This window comes from Pipistrellus kuhlii, unplaced genomic scaffold, assembly GCF_014108245.1.
Source record: "Pipistrellus kuhlii isolate mPipKuh1 unplaced genomic scaffold, mPipKuh1.p scaffold_m20_p_39, whole genome shotgun sequence".
Taxonomy (NCBI): Eukaryota; Metazoa; Chordata; class Mammalia; order Chiroptera; family Vespertilionidae; genus Pipistrellus; species Pipistrellus kuhlii.
In genome coordinates this window covers 2,199,935-2,214,919 of record NW_023425539.1, presented here as the reverse complement: position 1 = coordinate 2,214,919, position 14,985 = coordinate 2,199,935, and the positions used below count along the sequence as shown (strand labels likewise).

The 14,985-nt window shown below is 49.7% G+C and overlaps 1 protein-coding gene across 2 annotated transcripts in view; it reads left to right on the top strand.

The window, feature by feature from the left end:
* The first annotated feature begins 203 nt into the window (after positions 1 to 203).
* The window catches only part of NXN (nucleoredoxin), a 152,219-nt gene continuing 137,437 nt past the window's right edge, over positions 204 to 14,985 (top strand). Inside the window, exon 1 of one of the 2 annotated variants that reach the window (XM_036408418.2) lies at positions 204 to 720. In XM_036408418.2, coding sequence (XP_036264311.1) covers positions 328 to 720 — 393 coding nt within the window. In that variant the 5' untranslated portion in view covers positions 204 to 327. The remainder of the gene's footprint in view (positions 721 to 14,985) is intronic. The other variant, XM_036408417.2, reaches the window with a different exon arrangement.

Below are 14,985 nucleotides of genomic sequence, written 5' to 3'. Positions count from 1 at the left end.
CGTGCTGGTCAGCGTCCAGGTCTGGGCTGCAAGCCGGTGCCCAGCTTGGAGCGGACCGGCGGGCAGCGCTGACCACGGAGAGGGCGTGGCCTGAGCGGCCAGAGTGGGCGGGGCTCCTCTCTTGTGGGCGGCTCGGAGGGGCATGGTGTGGGCGGCCGGCGTGGGCGGGGCTCCCCTCGTATGGGCGGAGCTTCCCTCATGTGGGCGGGGCTCTCCTCTGGCCGCCGTTGCTGCCGCCGCCTCCGCCCGCCGCGCGGACCGAGGGGAGCGGGTGGCCGCCGCCTGCGCGCCCGGGGCCGGTGCCGGGGCTGGCTGCGGAGGGCCAGGATGTCGGGCTTCCTGGAGGAGCTGCTCGGCGAGAAGCTGGTGACGGGCGGCGGCGAGGAGGTGGACGTCCACTCGCTGGGCGCCCGCGGCATCTCGCTGCTCGGGCTCTACTTCGGCTGCAGCCTGAGCGCCCCCTGCGCGCAGCTCAGCGCCAGCCTGGCCGCCTTCTACGGCCGCCTGCGGGGGGACGCGGCGGCCGCGCCGGGGGCCGGGGCCGGGGCCGGGGCCGGGGCCGGCGGAGCTGGGCCGGGGGCCGGGGCGGCCGCGGAGCCGGACTCGCGGCGCCGCCTGGAGATCGTCTTCGTGTCCTCGGACCAGGACCAGCGGCAGTGGCAGGACTTCGTGCGGGACATGCCGTGGCTGGCGCTGCCCTACAAGGAGAAGCACCGGAAGGTGAGCGGCGCGGGCCTCGGCGGCCGGCGGCGCCCCCGGCCTGGGCGCACGCCCCGCGCGTCCCCGGGACCCGGCTTCCCGCCGCCCCCTCACCCGCTGTCCGGCCCCTCTGTCCCTTCCTCCATCTTTGCACGCAGCCCCCCTCCCGCCCCTCGGTCTCACCTTCCTCTGGCCGTGCTCCCCGCCACCCCCCAATCCTGGGACCCCGCCGGGTTGGGTCTCCCGAGGCAACAACTCCTTGGTGCCTATGCCAGGCCGCGCCTGACGGGAAAGTTGGACACCCTTCGGGCCCCCAAACCCGGCTTGCGTCCTGAGGAGTGGAGAGCCCTGTCTGCACAAGTTGGGAGCCCCCCAGTAAGGGGTCCTGACCCCGTGACCCCTACCGGGCAGAGATGCAGGGAGAGGCCTCTTGGTCCCTCAGCCACTGGCCCCCTCTCGGATAGCTGTAGTGGGTGGGAGAGGGCGCCAGCCCCCTGCCCATAATGCCCAAACCGGGGAGTTTGTTGTCTTTCCCAGAGATATCTGCTTTTCTGGGACCTCTCCGCCCTGGGACCCTGCACCGGGAGGCCGAGGTCAGGCTCGCTGACCATGGCTTTGGGCAAGAAGGGAGCTCAGCTCGCTCCTCTCTCCCTTTCTCACTGGCTCTGCACCCCGGCCTGACCTGGTGGCCACCCGGGAGCTTTTCCCCGTCTGTCTGTCCAGCCATCCTCTGCAGCCGCCTCCCAGGCACAGGAGCAGACCTGTCCTCGCCGGTCTTAGTTGCTCGGTTGGTGGGCCAAGCACTGTCGTCTTGGCAGGAAATGCTGAACTGATCCCATAGGTGTGGGTTGACTGGCGGGCCGAGGATGCGAATATACTTCGCTGTCAACTTCTCCTTCCTCCCAGCTTGCTGCTGAAGTGAGGTTGGGTTTCTGAAGATGTTTGTTTTAATCCAGTGAATTCAGAAACTTTAGTCAGGAGTCCAAACAAAAAGTTTTGGGGTGCTCTTGCCGAACTCGTATGCAGCGTGTGCGTTCAGCCCCGTCCCTGTCCGAGAAGCTCCGTGCGTGAGCAGGAGGAGGGCGGCTCTGGGGGCCGTTGGGTTCTCTGGGGAGGGTGGGAACGGCATGCCGTGTGTTCCTCCCGCGTGTGTAGATTCTTGTGGGGAGGCATGATTTAGATTTAGTGAGAGCAAGCGGCTTAGACTGTGACCCCAAACGTCTCCAGTAAATCATCCGTCCCGAGGCAGGGTAAGGTACAGACGTGGGATTTAAAGGATGAAATACAGTTTAACAAATGCAGCTTGTACGTGTAACGCTGGAAAGACACGGGCTCACGACCCACACAGAGGCAAACCCTGGCATGTTAGCCATTTTTTTTTTTTTTTTTTTTTTTTTTAGGTGATTCTGCCCATCTGTGATTTATGTGTTTGGTAGTGCATTCGTATGAATGGCTAGCCCACTTTTGCTTTACAGCGTGGAACCCTTTGTTTCCTTAGGGGTTGCTTTTATAGGCCTTTTGGGTAGGAATCATCTTCAGAAAGTGATTTACCAAGTAATATTTCCATCCTCATGACAAGTGTCTGTTACAGACCGGAGTCTGTGTAAATCATGTCCTTTTTGGGCAACCCCGGCGACTTCCAGCTTTTGCAAGCATACAGTGATGATAAAATGTGACAGACCTAGCGCCTACTGTGATTTTCACAGTGGGGAAAATAAATTCGTTGGAGAGTAAAACTGTGGAGCAAATTGAGATGTTTCCACCATGCTTGAAGCTTTTTATAAAAAAAAAAAAGAATATTTGATATGACATAGGCCATGCCTGCTTTGCATGGAGAGAGAAAAAAAGTGGTCTAAGGCCCCAGTCTAAACCTGCTGATTCCACCCGGATGAGTCTGGATGACAGAAGGCAGACCCTCAGTTGACAATATAGCTCAGAATGCTACACATGCTCAAACCATGGTGCGTTTGTCTTTAAACATCTTACTTTTTGCTCAGAGTTTTTCTGTGTACTTAGTTCTCTAAAACAAGTCCAGTTTTGAGGCTGTGGTTTCTGTTCTTAGATGTTCATGAATAGGTAACTCAAGACCCCATGCCAGAGACATTCTTATTTGAGGTGACACGACCAGGTAACAGGACTCTGGCTGTGTTTCTCACGGAAAACATACTCTTGAAAATTACAAAAGCTGTGCACTCACTTTCCCTCTTGACACCAGAGATGTACGAATTCCTTTTCAGTAATTTTCAGCTTTTGTCTTTCTTGTTGGAGATAGGGGTGCTTGTGATGCCACTTCCATGATAAGAACAGTGAAAAGTGCAGGGCACCCCTAGTTCAGGGTGCTGGGTGGATGAACAACTTACTTTACTTTTTTTTAAAAAAAATATATTTTATTGATTTTTTACAGAGAGGAAGGGAGAGAGATAGAGAGCTAGAAACGTCGATGAGAGAGAAACATCGACCTACCGGGGATGTGCCCGCAACCAAGGTACATGCCCTTGACCGGAATCGAACGCGGGACCTTTCAGTCCGCAGACCAACACTCTACCACTGAGCCAAACTGGTTTCGGCACAACTTACTTTTTAAAAAATTTTTTATTAAGTTATATTTTCATTGATTTCAGAGAGGAAGGGAGAGGGAGAGAGAGATAGAAACACCAACGATGAGAGATAATCATTGATCGACTGCCTCCTGCACGCTTCCTAATGGAGACGAAGCCCAAAACCTGGGCATGTGGCCTTGACTGGAATGGAACCCGGGACCTGTCAGTCCATAGGCCCATGCTCTTATCCACTGAGTCAAACTGGCCAGGCAACAGTTACCTTTTTGTTGATGGACCATGTTTGTGTTTCACCAACTACAAAAATAGCTTTTAAAGAACAGAATTTTGTTTTACACTGAAGATAAACCAAAAGTTCCAGATTACTAATTTTTTAAAAGCCCTCATTAACATTTTTTCTTTAAGACCATTCGTATACTTCCCATTGGGATAACAAAGGATATGGTTCTAATTAGTTATTGGCTGGCATTTCTCTAAAGAAAATTGAAAAATTATGGTGGGGAAAGAAAATGCTGTGTGGTATTTCTTCTTTTCTTCTTTTATTAATTTCCCCTTTTGTGTAGTAAGCAAGTCTGGGGATGACCATATATGTTAAGCCTGCATTTTACCTAGCTTCTCGCATCTTGACTGGAGCTGTGCGAAAACAGCAAATAAAAGAATTCCAGCATCTTTTAAAATAATTCTTGACGGAATTATTGATCCTCTTGTTCCCACTTGCTTTAGTGGTAGGTGCAAAAGCAATGGAAGCCTCATTTTTTTGGCTTCCAAGTACACGCATATAAAAAGCTGTACAGGAATTGTAATTAGATGATACCAGAACTTTGAATTTACAAGAGCAGTTTTGTGAGGAAACATAATCCTGAAGTGAAGGCAGTTAGACTTGTTTGAAGTAGGTTTGCTTTTTGTTTTGTTGGCAGACATTTTTCCGATTTCTGGAGAGAGAGATTGTGAGAAGTAGTTGGAAAGGGGTGAAAATTTGGACTTTGGGGATTTCTGATCTATCCCATTAGGAGTTACTGAGTTGTCAGAACCGGAGAGAGCTGATCTCCAGGATCTACTTCCGCATCACAGAGGAGAGCCCTGGTTTGGGTTTTAAAGCCACAGGACTCCGCTCTGCCTGGGCTGGATGCCTGATGGGAAACATTTGGTCCCTGTGGGTGTGCTGACATCAAAGGGCGCAGGTTTGCAGGCTCTGGCGTGGCTCTGGGGCGTCCTGCCTGACAAAGGGGAAGGGAGAGCGTGCCGGGGCAGGAGAGCGGCCGCAACGGCGGACTCTGGTCCAGGATCCCCGGTCTACCTGCCATAATAGGATAGGTGGCACCTTCTTGCTGCCCCATGTGGGTTGCTTGCCCTGCGGGGGCGGCCTAGAGCTCACCTGAATCCCTCTGGATGGGGCGAGATTTGGTACCAACCCAAACAGTCTCACCGCTCCATCTCTCCCATCTCTCTCTCCCTCAAATCCAAATAGCCTGGCCACGAAGAGGACCATTCTACAACACTCACAGACCAGCTACGATCAAGGTGGTCAGAGATGGCAAAAAGGCACAACTTTGAAAATCGGGGTTTCCTGCCTTCTGTGTAAGGAGCCCGCACCGGCCAGGAGCGGTTCCCTCCCTGGACTGTGTTCCCACCACTTGGATCCGTCTGATAAAAGACAACAGTCCAGTTAAAGTAATAAGAGCAATTTTCCTTAAGAGGCTTTTTCCGTGCTCCATTACGTGTAATGCGTTTTTTAATCTCATGTTTCTCCTCTGCATAAGGAAGCTATCTTCAGCCGGGCTCTTGTCCATCGGCCGCGGTTCAGATCCTGGCTCTGCTGTTTGTTAGCTCTGCTCCTTCCGCAGGTCACCCTACGTGTCTGTGGAGATGATGATGGCACCTGCCTTACGGGATTGGTGTAAAGGCTACACGAGATAATGTACACGTGCATGGCATACGGTGTGTGCTGGCTGTTCTTTGTTAACACATTGTCATGGGATTTAGTAATTCGTGTCACAGCTTGAGCCTTTGGGATCTAGCACACCATAGAATGGCAAAGCTGTGATGAGGTGTATTTCTTTTTTAACTTTCCAAATAAATGACTTTGTAAAAATATATATTATTATTATTATTTTTTTTTACAGAGAGGAAGGAAGAAGGATAGAGTCAGAAACATCGATGAGGGAGAGACATCGATCAGCTGCTTCCTGCACACCCCCCACTGGGGATGTGCTCACAACCAAGGCACGTACCCTTGACGGGAATCGAACCTGGGACCCTTCAGTCCGCAGGCTGACGCTCTATCCACTGAGCCAAACTGGTCAGGGCCAACCAAACAAATGCCTTTTATAAACATACAAGGGCATACAGTTCAGCAGTTGAAAGATTTGCCCTCGAAAAGGTTATAATTGAGTAGAAAGACCTGGAAGAATGAAACAAAAGCAAATTAATTATAAAAAAAAAAAAAAGTACCGTTCCTTAAAATGCTGACAGTGCTGATAATGACGGAGCCCCACACTTGTATTTGCCTGTGACACAGAGGCGGCAGGTCCGTGAGGCCTCGGCATGCTAAAGGGCAGCGACTTTAAGACGAGGAGGCACTCTTCCTGAGAGAGATTAATTATGCACTTGGTGATGCTTCCGTGGTGTGCAAAGCTGTTAAGCATGTCTTCTGCCGACGGCTGCTTCCCGCTGGGCCGCAGGGAAGTCGCGGATTGCTGCCCTTCCACGTGGGAGGAAGTGGACCGCTCTGGGTCCCGGAGCAGTATACACCTCACCCCCTCCCGGAACCGCCTCCCCTCCCAGCTCCGGAATGCTGTCGGGTGGCTTTGCTCAGACTTGCAGCCTCTGCAGGTTTAATCCGGGTCTTGCAGTTGGCCGCAGAGGCCCGCTGAAGAGCTGTCCACAGCTCCTGCTAATTAATTTGTCTTTGATAAGGGTTGAAATGCGAACCAGAGCACAGAGAAAAGCAGAGGGGTTGAGGTTAGGGTCATGGATTTTAGTCTAGTCGACTCTTTCTTTCTTACCTTCTTTTTATCACTCTTCCTTTGGATGGGGGTTCTTGGTTTCATATCAGCACACATTGGAGAAAGAAGGCTTTTTATTGTTTACAGCAGGGGTGAGGGGTGAAGAGTCCCTGGGTGGGAGGGGTCTGCTTTGTATCCGATAGGGCTGGGCCCCACTCTGAAGGAGACCAGCTCCTACTGCATGGTATCGCTTCAGGGGACAGCACGGGCCTGGCATAGGATGTGTTGGTTTCTTCACGTTCTGAATTCCCAGCGAGCAGTTAACCACCAGGGCACTCCGTTTTCTGTAGTTTATTAATCTGCCATTATGCTTATTCAAAGGCACTGAAGGAAAATGGCAGTGAGTTTATTATTATTTAAAATTTATCTTTATTATTGAAAGTGTTACAGATGACCCCTTTTTCCACCCATTGACCCTCTCCTCCCTACTCCTACCACCTCCCCAGGCCTTTGCCACACTATTGGCTGTGTCCATGGGCTACGCATACGTGTATAGAAGTTCTTTGGTTAATCTCTTCCCAACACCCCTCTCCCCTGCCCTTCCCTCTGAGAATCCTCAGTCCTTTCCATGTCTCTGGATCTATTTTGCCTTTCAGTTGCTTCTGTTCATTAGATTCCACATATAAGTGAGATCATGTGATAGTTGTCTTTCTCTGACTGGCTAATTTCACTTGGCATAATAACCTCCAGGTCTCTCCATGTTGTCTCAGACGGCTGCATAGCGTTCCATTGTGTAAATGTTCCACAGCTTTTGTATCCACTCATCTGCTGATGGGCACTGGGGCTGCTTCCAGATCTTAGCTATTGTAAATAATGCTGCTATGAACATAGGGGGTGCATATTTTCTTTCTTATTGGTGTTTCAGGCTTCTTAGGATATATTCCTAGAAGTGTCTTACTGGGTCAAATAGCAGTTCCATTTTTAATTTTTTGAGGAAACGACACACTATTTTCCATAGTGGTTGTACCAGTATGCATTCCCACCAATAGTGTACTAGGGTTTCCTTTTTCTTCACATCCTCGCCAGCACTTATTGTTAGTTGATTGTTGATGGTAGCCATTCTGGCAGGTGAGAGGTGGCACTTCATTGTCGTTTTAATTTGCATTTCTCTGATGATTAGTGACTTCAGCATTTTTTTCATATATCTTGGCCATTTGTATGCCCTCTTTGGAGAAGTGTCTATTTAGGTCCTCTGCCCGTTTTTTAAAATTTGATTTGTTTGTCTTCCTTTTGTTGAGTTCTATGAGTATTTTACATATTTAGAAATTAACCCCTTATCAGATGTATCATTGGCAGATATGTTCTCCCATTCGTTGGGTTCCCTTTTCATTTTGATCCTGGTTTCTTTTGCTGTGCAGAAGCTTTTTGTGTTGATGTCATCCCATTCGTTTATTTTTTCCCTTTGTTCCTATTGCCCTAGGTGTTGTATCAGTGAAAATTTGCTACATGAGATGTCTGATATTTTTTTGCCTATGTTTTCTTCTAGGATTTTTATGGCTTCACAACTTACATTTAAGTCTTTTATCCATTTTGAGTTTATTCTTGTGTATGGTGTAAGTTGGTGGTCTAGTTTCTTTCTTTCTTTTTTTTTTTTTTTTTATTTCTGTTCTTCATCCCTATCATCACTGCTGGAGCTCAGGTTTCATTCAGACCACTGTGTACGAGCAGCCTTCTCCTGGAGCTCCTTGCTTCCTTCCCATGCTGACCTCTGAAGGGATTCTCTAGACCGGTGTTTCCCAAAGTGTGGTACGCGTACCCCCAGGGGTACGGGAAGAGTTGGTGGGGGTACACATTGCACCAGAGTTTGGTGGGGATATGCACTGCACCGTGCTTAGCTGCGCCTAATACATCCATTTTTTTTTTTTTTTTTGACGAGGAGTACTCAGTGTTACGAAAATTATAGAAGGGGTACACATATGCCAAAAGTTTGGGAAACACTGCTCTAGACTAGCTTCTCACACTGTAGACAATTATCAGTTTTATTTTGTGTTGTTAATTTTCAGTCAGTCACACACCAATACACCTGGCCTTCCCACACATGCTTCCTATACAGCTTGAATCACCTGCAACTGCCCACTGAGTTGACAACCCATAGGCTGGCCTCTGTCCTGTTTAATAAGACGAGCTCATTGATCACAGGCTGATTTTTTTTACAGAGAGGAAGATAGAGGGATAGAGAGTTAGAAACATCGATGAGAGACAATCATCGATCAGCTGCCTCCTGCACACCCTCCACTGGGGAGGTGCCGGCAACCAAGGTCCATGCCCTTGACCGGAATCGAACCCGGGACCTCTCAGTCCGCAGGCCGACGCTCTGTCCACTGAGGCAAACCGGTTTTGGCTAAGTGCTCCTTCTTAATTCCTGTCCTTGCCTGTTGCCTCGGGCCAGTAACAAACAACTCCTGGACAGGCACTGGACTGCACACCCAGCCTGATCGGCACTGCTCTGGACTGTTGCCCGCGCGAATGGTAAGCCCCTGAGACTACTCGGATCATGTTATCCTCCTGCTTAAGAATTCTTCAGTAGCCGAAGCCGGTTTGGCTCAGTGGTAGAGCGTCGGTCTGCGGACTGAAAGGTCCCGGGTTCGATTCCGGTCAAGGGCATGTACGTTGGTTGCGGGCACATCCCCGGTTGGGGGTGTGCAAGAGGCAGCTGGTCGATGTTTTGCTCTCATCGACGTTTCTAGTTCTCTCTCTCCCTTCCTCTCTGTAAAAAAATCAATAAAAAAAAAAAGAATTCTTCAGTAGTCCATAGTCTCTGGGGTCAGGTCCAGACTCCAGAGCAGCCGTCACCAACCTCTCGGACCTTGTGGACCACCGGTTGGTGACCGCTGCTCTAGAGCCGTGGTTGGCAAACTGCGGCTTGAGAGCCACCTGCGGCTCGTGAGACACGGTTTGCTGCTCTGTTGACTAATGAGTTTGCCGACCACGGCTCTAACCTAGACTCTCGATTCCAATAATTACAGGCTGTTGTTGTTCCTTGTGATTAAGCCCCTATCCCAGTGGTCGGCAAACTCATTAGTCAACAGAGCGGCAGACCGTGTCTCGCGAGCCGCATGTGGCTCTAGAGCCGCAATTTGCCGACCGCTGCTCTAGTCTAGAGCATGCTCAGTCTGTTCTTCTCCCTCATCTCCCACCTGTGCGATGTTCTCTCCCTTCTCCCACCTGGCTGAGTTGGGAGCTTTCAAACTCAGTCCCAGTTTCCCTGCTCTAAGAAGCTTTCTTGCCTCTGTGTCCTCTGGGTAGGATGTCATGTGCATACGTGTGCTAGCCTTTAGCCTCTGGTGTTTTATGTTTTTGTTGTTGTTTTTTCATTAGACAGTAAGCTCCTTGAGGACAGAAGCCAGCCCAAGGGAAGGGAAGTCGGTCAGTGGGTAGGTGCTGAGAATTGGATCACAGGAAGCAGCGTGTGTGTGACTTTGGGCTCGGTAACTGGAAAGCACAGTGGTGTCCACGTCCTGTGCGTTGGAACGTGCACTTTCCCGAGTACTTAGCTTTGACTTAAAAATTTACTATTGGAGTCGGGCCTTAATTGAAAGGTCTAATTGTATATAATATCTACAGTATGTGGGCGTTTTTGTTTTTGTTTGCTAATGAGTGCCTTAAAGAGCACTTAAACGAGCAAATGAATGGGAAACCCCATTGCCCTGTAATTTTGTGCTTAAAAATAGGAAAAGACTCCACTCCATTTTTTGAAACGTCAAAAATCTCAGACCATTAAAATAGCCTCCTGTCTGCAGACCTATCATCCTACACTTTTTTAGTTCATGCATGATTGGTGTTTCTGTAACCCCTTTCTCCCAGGGAACTCCACACGCATGCATATTACGCCTTCCAGCACCTAGTGATCCGTAGACATTAAGCGTTTTAATTTTTCAAAGTGTGTCTGAGTTGGAGGATGGAAGCACAGAGAACCGATGATTAGGTGTCAGGGTCACCGCGTTGGATGAGAGGTCTCAGCGGAACTCCCTTACATTCAGCTCAGTCCTTTCTGTTCACGAAATCCTGTCTGAAAACCTGTTCACATCAAACACCCTCCGTGGAAGAGGAGGGAGCTGGACGCTCTCTTTTTAACAAATGGCTCTGGGTGTGGACTCTCTCTAGATATGCATAGACTCTGAAATGAGCCTGAGGTATTATAGTTGAACTGCTCTTAAAGCATTTGCTGTTTCTTGGGAGCCAGGGGAGCCAGAGCTTTCCTGCTGCAGCCTTTGGTGGCGGTGGCGGTGGTTTTTAAGGGCCTTTTAATGATTTGGCTTCTTTTTTTAGATCAGTCTGCGGAGCAGCCCCCAAGTCCCCTTCATCCTATGCAAAGCCCGGGGGCTGCTTCGGTGCTTTTGTTCAGAGACAACACTGAACTTCAGGTATCCTGCCGAGAGCCTCGGACGAAATCCGTCCTCCCTTTTATGAGGTTTTCAGAAACTGCTGTTCTGACTTCCAGTGAAATTTCAAACATGTGCTTTCTGCTTTATGACAAGTCAGAAGTGGAGTAATTGAAAGTTGCTTGAGTGCTGCTATTCCGGAGCGAAGCCCTGTAATGGAAACTTTTGTTCTGTGGCATACGTGATTAAACACAAACATAAATTTTCTGCCGCTTGCCGGACATAACGCTTGGAGCAGATACACAATGTATTTTTGTATGTCCTACTCTTCGTAAAATCCTTTGTAAAAAAACAATGTAAGCCTCCGCTTAGGCCTTCCTTTCTGTCACACAACACTCATTACAGGTAAACTCAAGTATGAATTTAATAATGCTTTATCTTGGATCACTGCTGAATAGTCCTAAAACAGGGCGTGGTGAGTCTTGCTCTCCGAGGGGTAGGGTTTCCCTCTTTGTTTTTCTAGGAGAATTTTATCCAGATGAGTCGGGTTTGCCGTTTTTTATTTGTCTTTTTTGGTCAATATCCCTGGGATAAAAATCTGAATGGATTTAGTCTGTTTAAAATCAGAAGACGTTGCCTTCTTTCCCCCTTTAAATGAGATCAGGTCAAGACAGTTTGCTTTTGATCGTGGTCGCTCACAGCGCAGCTGCCTCATCTGTTACTCATTTTTCGGGGTTTGATGTGAAATACAAAGATTGGGCAGAACAACGTGCAGTAAGGGAAAATCGCAGTGTTACCCTCTGAGCTCTGAATGGCAGTGATTGCGGGTGTGAGGGCAGTCTTTTCCAGCTTTGGGCACGTGCTTGACTGCAACTGATAGCATTTATATCCACAGGCCTTCAAAATTATTCCAGTATTATAAGTGAATGCTGAAAGTCTGTTGCGTAGCGGATGAGTATGGATGCTGGGTCTGGATTTCCTGGGTTTGAATCACTTTCTTTCTTTTTGTTAATCTTTACCCGAGGATATTTTTTCCCTTGATTTTTAGAGAGAGTGGGAAGGGAAGGGACAGAGAGAGAGAGAGAGGGGGGGGGGGGGAGAGAAACATCGATGTGAGAGAGACACATCGATTGGTTACCTCCCACACAAGCTCTAGAGATCTAGCCTGCAACCGAGGTACGTGCCCTTGACTGTGCCCTTGATTGGAATGCACCCCGGGACCCTTCAGTCTGCGGCCCACACCGACACTATCCACTGAGCCAAACGGCCTAGGGCTTGAGTCACTTCCTAGCAATGTGTCTTTGGTGCAGGTTACCTAACAGGTGTGTCACTGGTCCCTGGTCAATAAGATGGAGACTTCGATACAGGAACGTTAAGAGTTAAATGAGTTAACATTTGAAAAGTGTTTAGAACAGTGCCTGGAGCATTGTAAGTGCCATTTAAATGTTTACTCCAGGCTCTTGGGTTTCATTCCATATTTATGGTTATTCATATTACAGGAGGAGGAAAGAATTTCAGCTTTTTTCTTTCTTCCTCCCCCCCCCTCCCCTCACACACACACCTGGTTCTTTACATCTAGCGGCCTATCGCAGAATCCAGTTTCCCTTCAGCTTCTTACTAGGATGCCAGTAACTACTTGTCAGGTGTTGCTTTGAGGACGCACCTATGTCTTTGAATGTGAATAGAACTGCAGGCCAGCTCTTTGTTTAATTGGTGTTCAGGGTTACTGAATGGATTCTAGTTTTACTTTTGAGCTGGGAGAGAGTAGTAAGAGACATTGGTTTGTGCATATTTCTCCTGCCATTTGTTTTTAACTTTAAAAAATATATATATATATATTATTGAGTTTTTACAGAGAGGAAGAGAGAGGGATAGAAAGCTAGAAACATCGATGAGAGAGAAACATCGATCCTCTGCCTCCTGCACACCCCCTACTGGGGATGTGCCCGAAACCAAGGTACATGCCCTTGACCGGAATTGAACCTGGGACCTTTCAGTCCTCTGTCCGATGCTCCATCCACTGAGCCAAATCGGTTTTGGCTGTTTTAACTTTTTATTATGGAACACTTCAAATATCACACAGGTAGGGGGCATAGTGCAGTGAGCCCGTAAACCAGCACCCAGGTAGGGTGATCACATGGACACCCACAGTCTATCCCTGCCTGAACTACAGTGTAGCCGCTTCCAGATGGCGTATCTGTTTCCTTAATAAACATCTCACTGAGTAACTCTTAAGAAACACACAATATCCTGTCATTCCCAAACAATTCAGTAATTCCTTCGTATCAGCAAATATCCAGTCAGCATTCAGATGCCCCAGTTCTCTCCTAATTTTTTTTTTTAAGTTGGTTTGTTTGAATTCAAATAAGGTCTACACATTACATTTAGTAGCTATGTCTCTATAGTTTTAACTGATAGTTTAGGTTCAAAAAGACTTCATTATTTATTGTTCCCATCCACTGAAACTTTCTCTGTCCCTGGTCCACCTCCTTGCCACATTCCCAACCTTTTCTTACCCATATCTCTCCCTTTATCGAGGTCTGGAGTTTGAAAGTGTCCCAGCCGCCTAGAGCCGAGAAGCCCAGGTGTGGGTCACCTTTAGGATCGGGGAGCTCAAATGCTGTCCGCAGGACAGCTTGCCCCTCCCCGTCTCTGCACTCTGCTTGTCTCTGGCAGGCTGGTCCTCTCAGTGATGACGGCAGGACCCAGGGAATCTCACTTGGCAGAGAGAGTTGTCTCAGGACCCCCACAGGGGGAGGCCAGCGTGGTCCCCGTTCCATCCCAGAACCTGTCCGTACGGCCAGAGTGTGTAATACTCTGCTTGGCAGCCACCCTGACTCCCATGCACACCTGCGTAGCCAGGCGGGACCACGATCCAGGCGGACTGAGCAGCAGGTGTGCTAGCAGAGGGAGGGGGACAAGAACGCCGGGCCAGCAGAACCGCAGGTGTCCGCGAGGGTCATCCGCTCGAACCCGGTGACAGCATGGCCCACCGAGGTCACCCGGCCTCTGCTGAGGCATTTCAGGCGACTACACCCTAACCCCCTCCCCGCAGGCCCTGCGGACACCAGCCTTTCCCTCCCCGGGGACGGGCGGCCTCCACAGAACGGAGACGGCTCTCTCTGCCAAATGTGCTTCCCCGGGCGCTCTGACCATTTCTCTCAGGCGTGGGTTCACGTTTCCTCGCCCATCCTGGCCATCTGTGTCTGGACCCTGTCCAGGTTCGTCTGGGAATCCCCGCACCTGAGCACGGAGGGTCAGCTTATCACCTCCTTTGTTCTAGAGGTTGTCTCCTTTGTTCTAGAGGTTGTCTCCTTTGTTCTAGAGGTTGTCTTGACTTAGCCTGAGGTTGTGTTCGCTCCTCTGAGGAATGAATCACACTGCATTGACGGACTTCTTTGTCAACCAAAACTCCAGAGTCTTTCCCCCCTGAAGGAAGGGGAACGGTGTGGATTTTGCGCCTGCCCTCTTTAAGGTCCCGCGGGCAGTCTGTGGAAGGCTTTTTGTTTGCCAGTGTGGCCCCTCACGGATCGCAGCCCCTTCTGAGCTTCCACTTCTGCGGTCCCTTCCACACCTTGCCTCCGCCTGGGCCTGGAGTCCCCCGGACACGCTGCTAGAGGTGTCCTCCGGGCTAATGGTGGCCTGTTAGTTAGTTTCCAAACACCTGCAAGCCCAGCCCCTCTCTCTCCATCTAGTTAATGTGTTTATGGTAGGAGACCTTGACAGATAGCGACTCAGACATCCGCTTTTTCCCTTTCAAGGAGCGATGGTTTGAAACGACCCATTTCTGGTGAGCCCGTGCTTGCTTCCAAACGGACCTTCTCTTCCTGAGTGTGTGTTGAATAACTGCAGAGAGCTGTGGGGTCTTATTCAGGGGTTGGTATTCACTTCACCAGCCTGGAGTTCGCAGAAGCTCCCCCCCTTTCGCCCTCTTGAAAATCGATCCTCCTTCCATGTGTTGGTCGCGGGTGATGAAATCACTGACAACAGTTAGGTGATATTGTGGGCATATTTTCTCCCCCCGTGGATGTCATTCAGACCTCAGAGGAAGAGCCGGAGCTCAGCTGCTACATTTGTTTCCTGCCGAGTACCCAGGAGGAATAGCTGTGGCCAGACACCCCGACAGTTAGCGTGCAGCTGAGATCACCCCATCGGTCCAGGCGGCCCCCAGGTCCTGGACTTGCCCTGTGGCGATGGTGGCTGCATGTCCTCCCCTCCCAGCACCGCCCCTCCCCCACCGTCTCATTAGGGCACTAATAGAGCCCGAGGGACCTTTTCCTTAATGCCACTTCCCCCGGGCTAATTAAGTGTGACATTTTGTTTCAAAATTAGCAAGAGACAGCAGCTAGCTACAAAGCAACCTGGCGTCCTTGTGCAGATAGGTTTGTTTTCCTTAATATT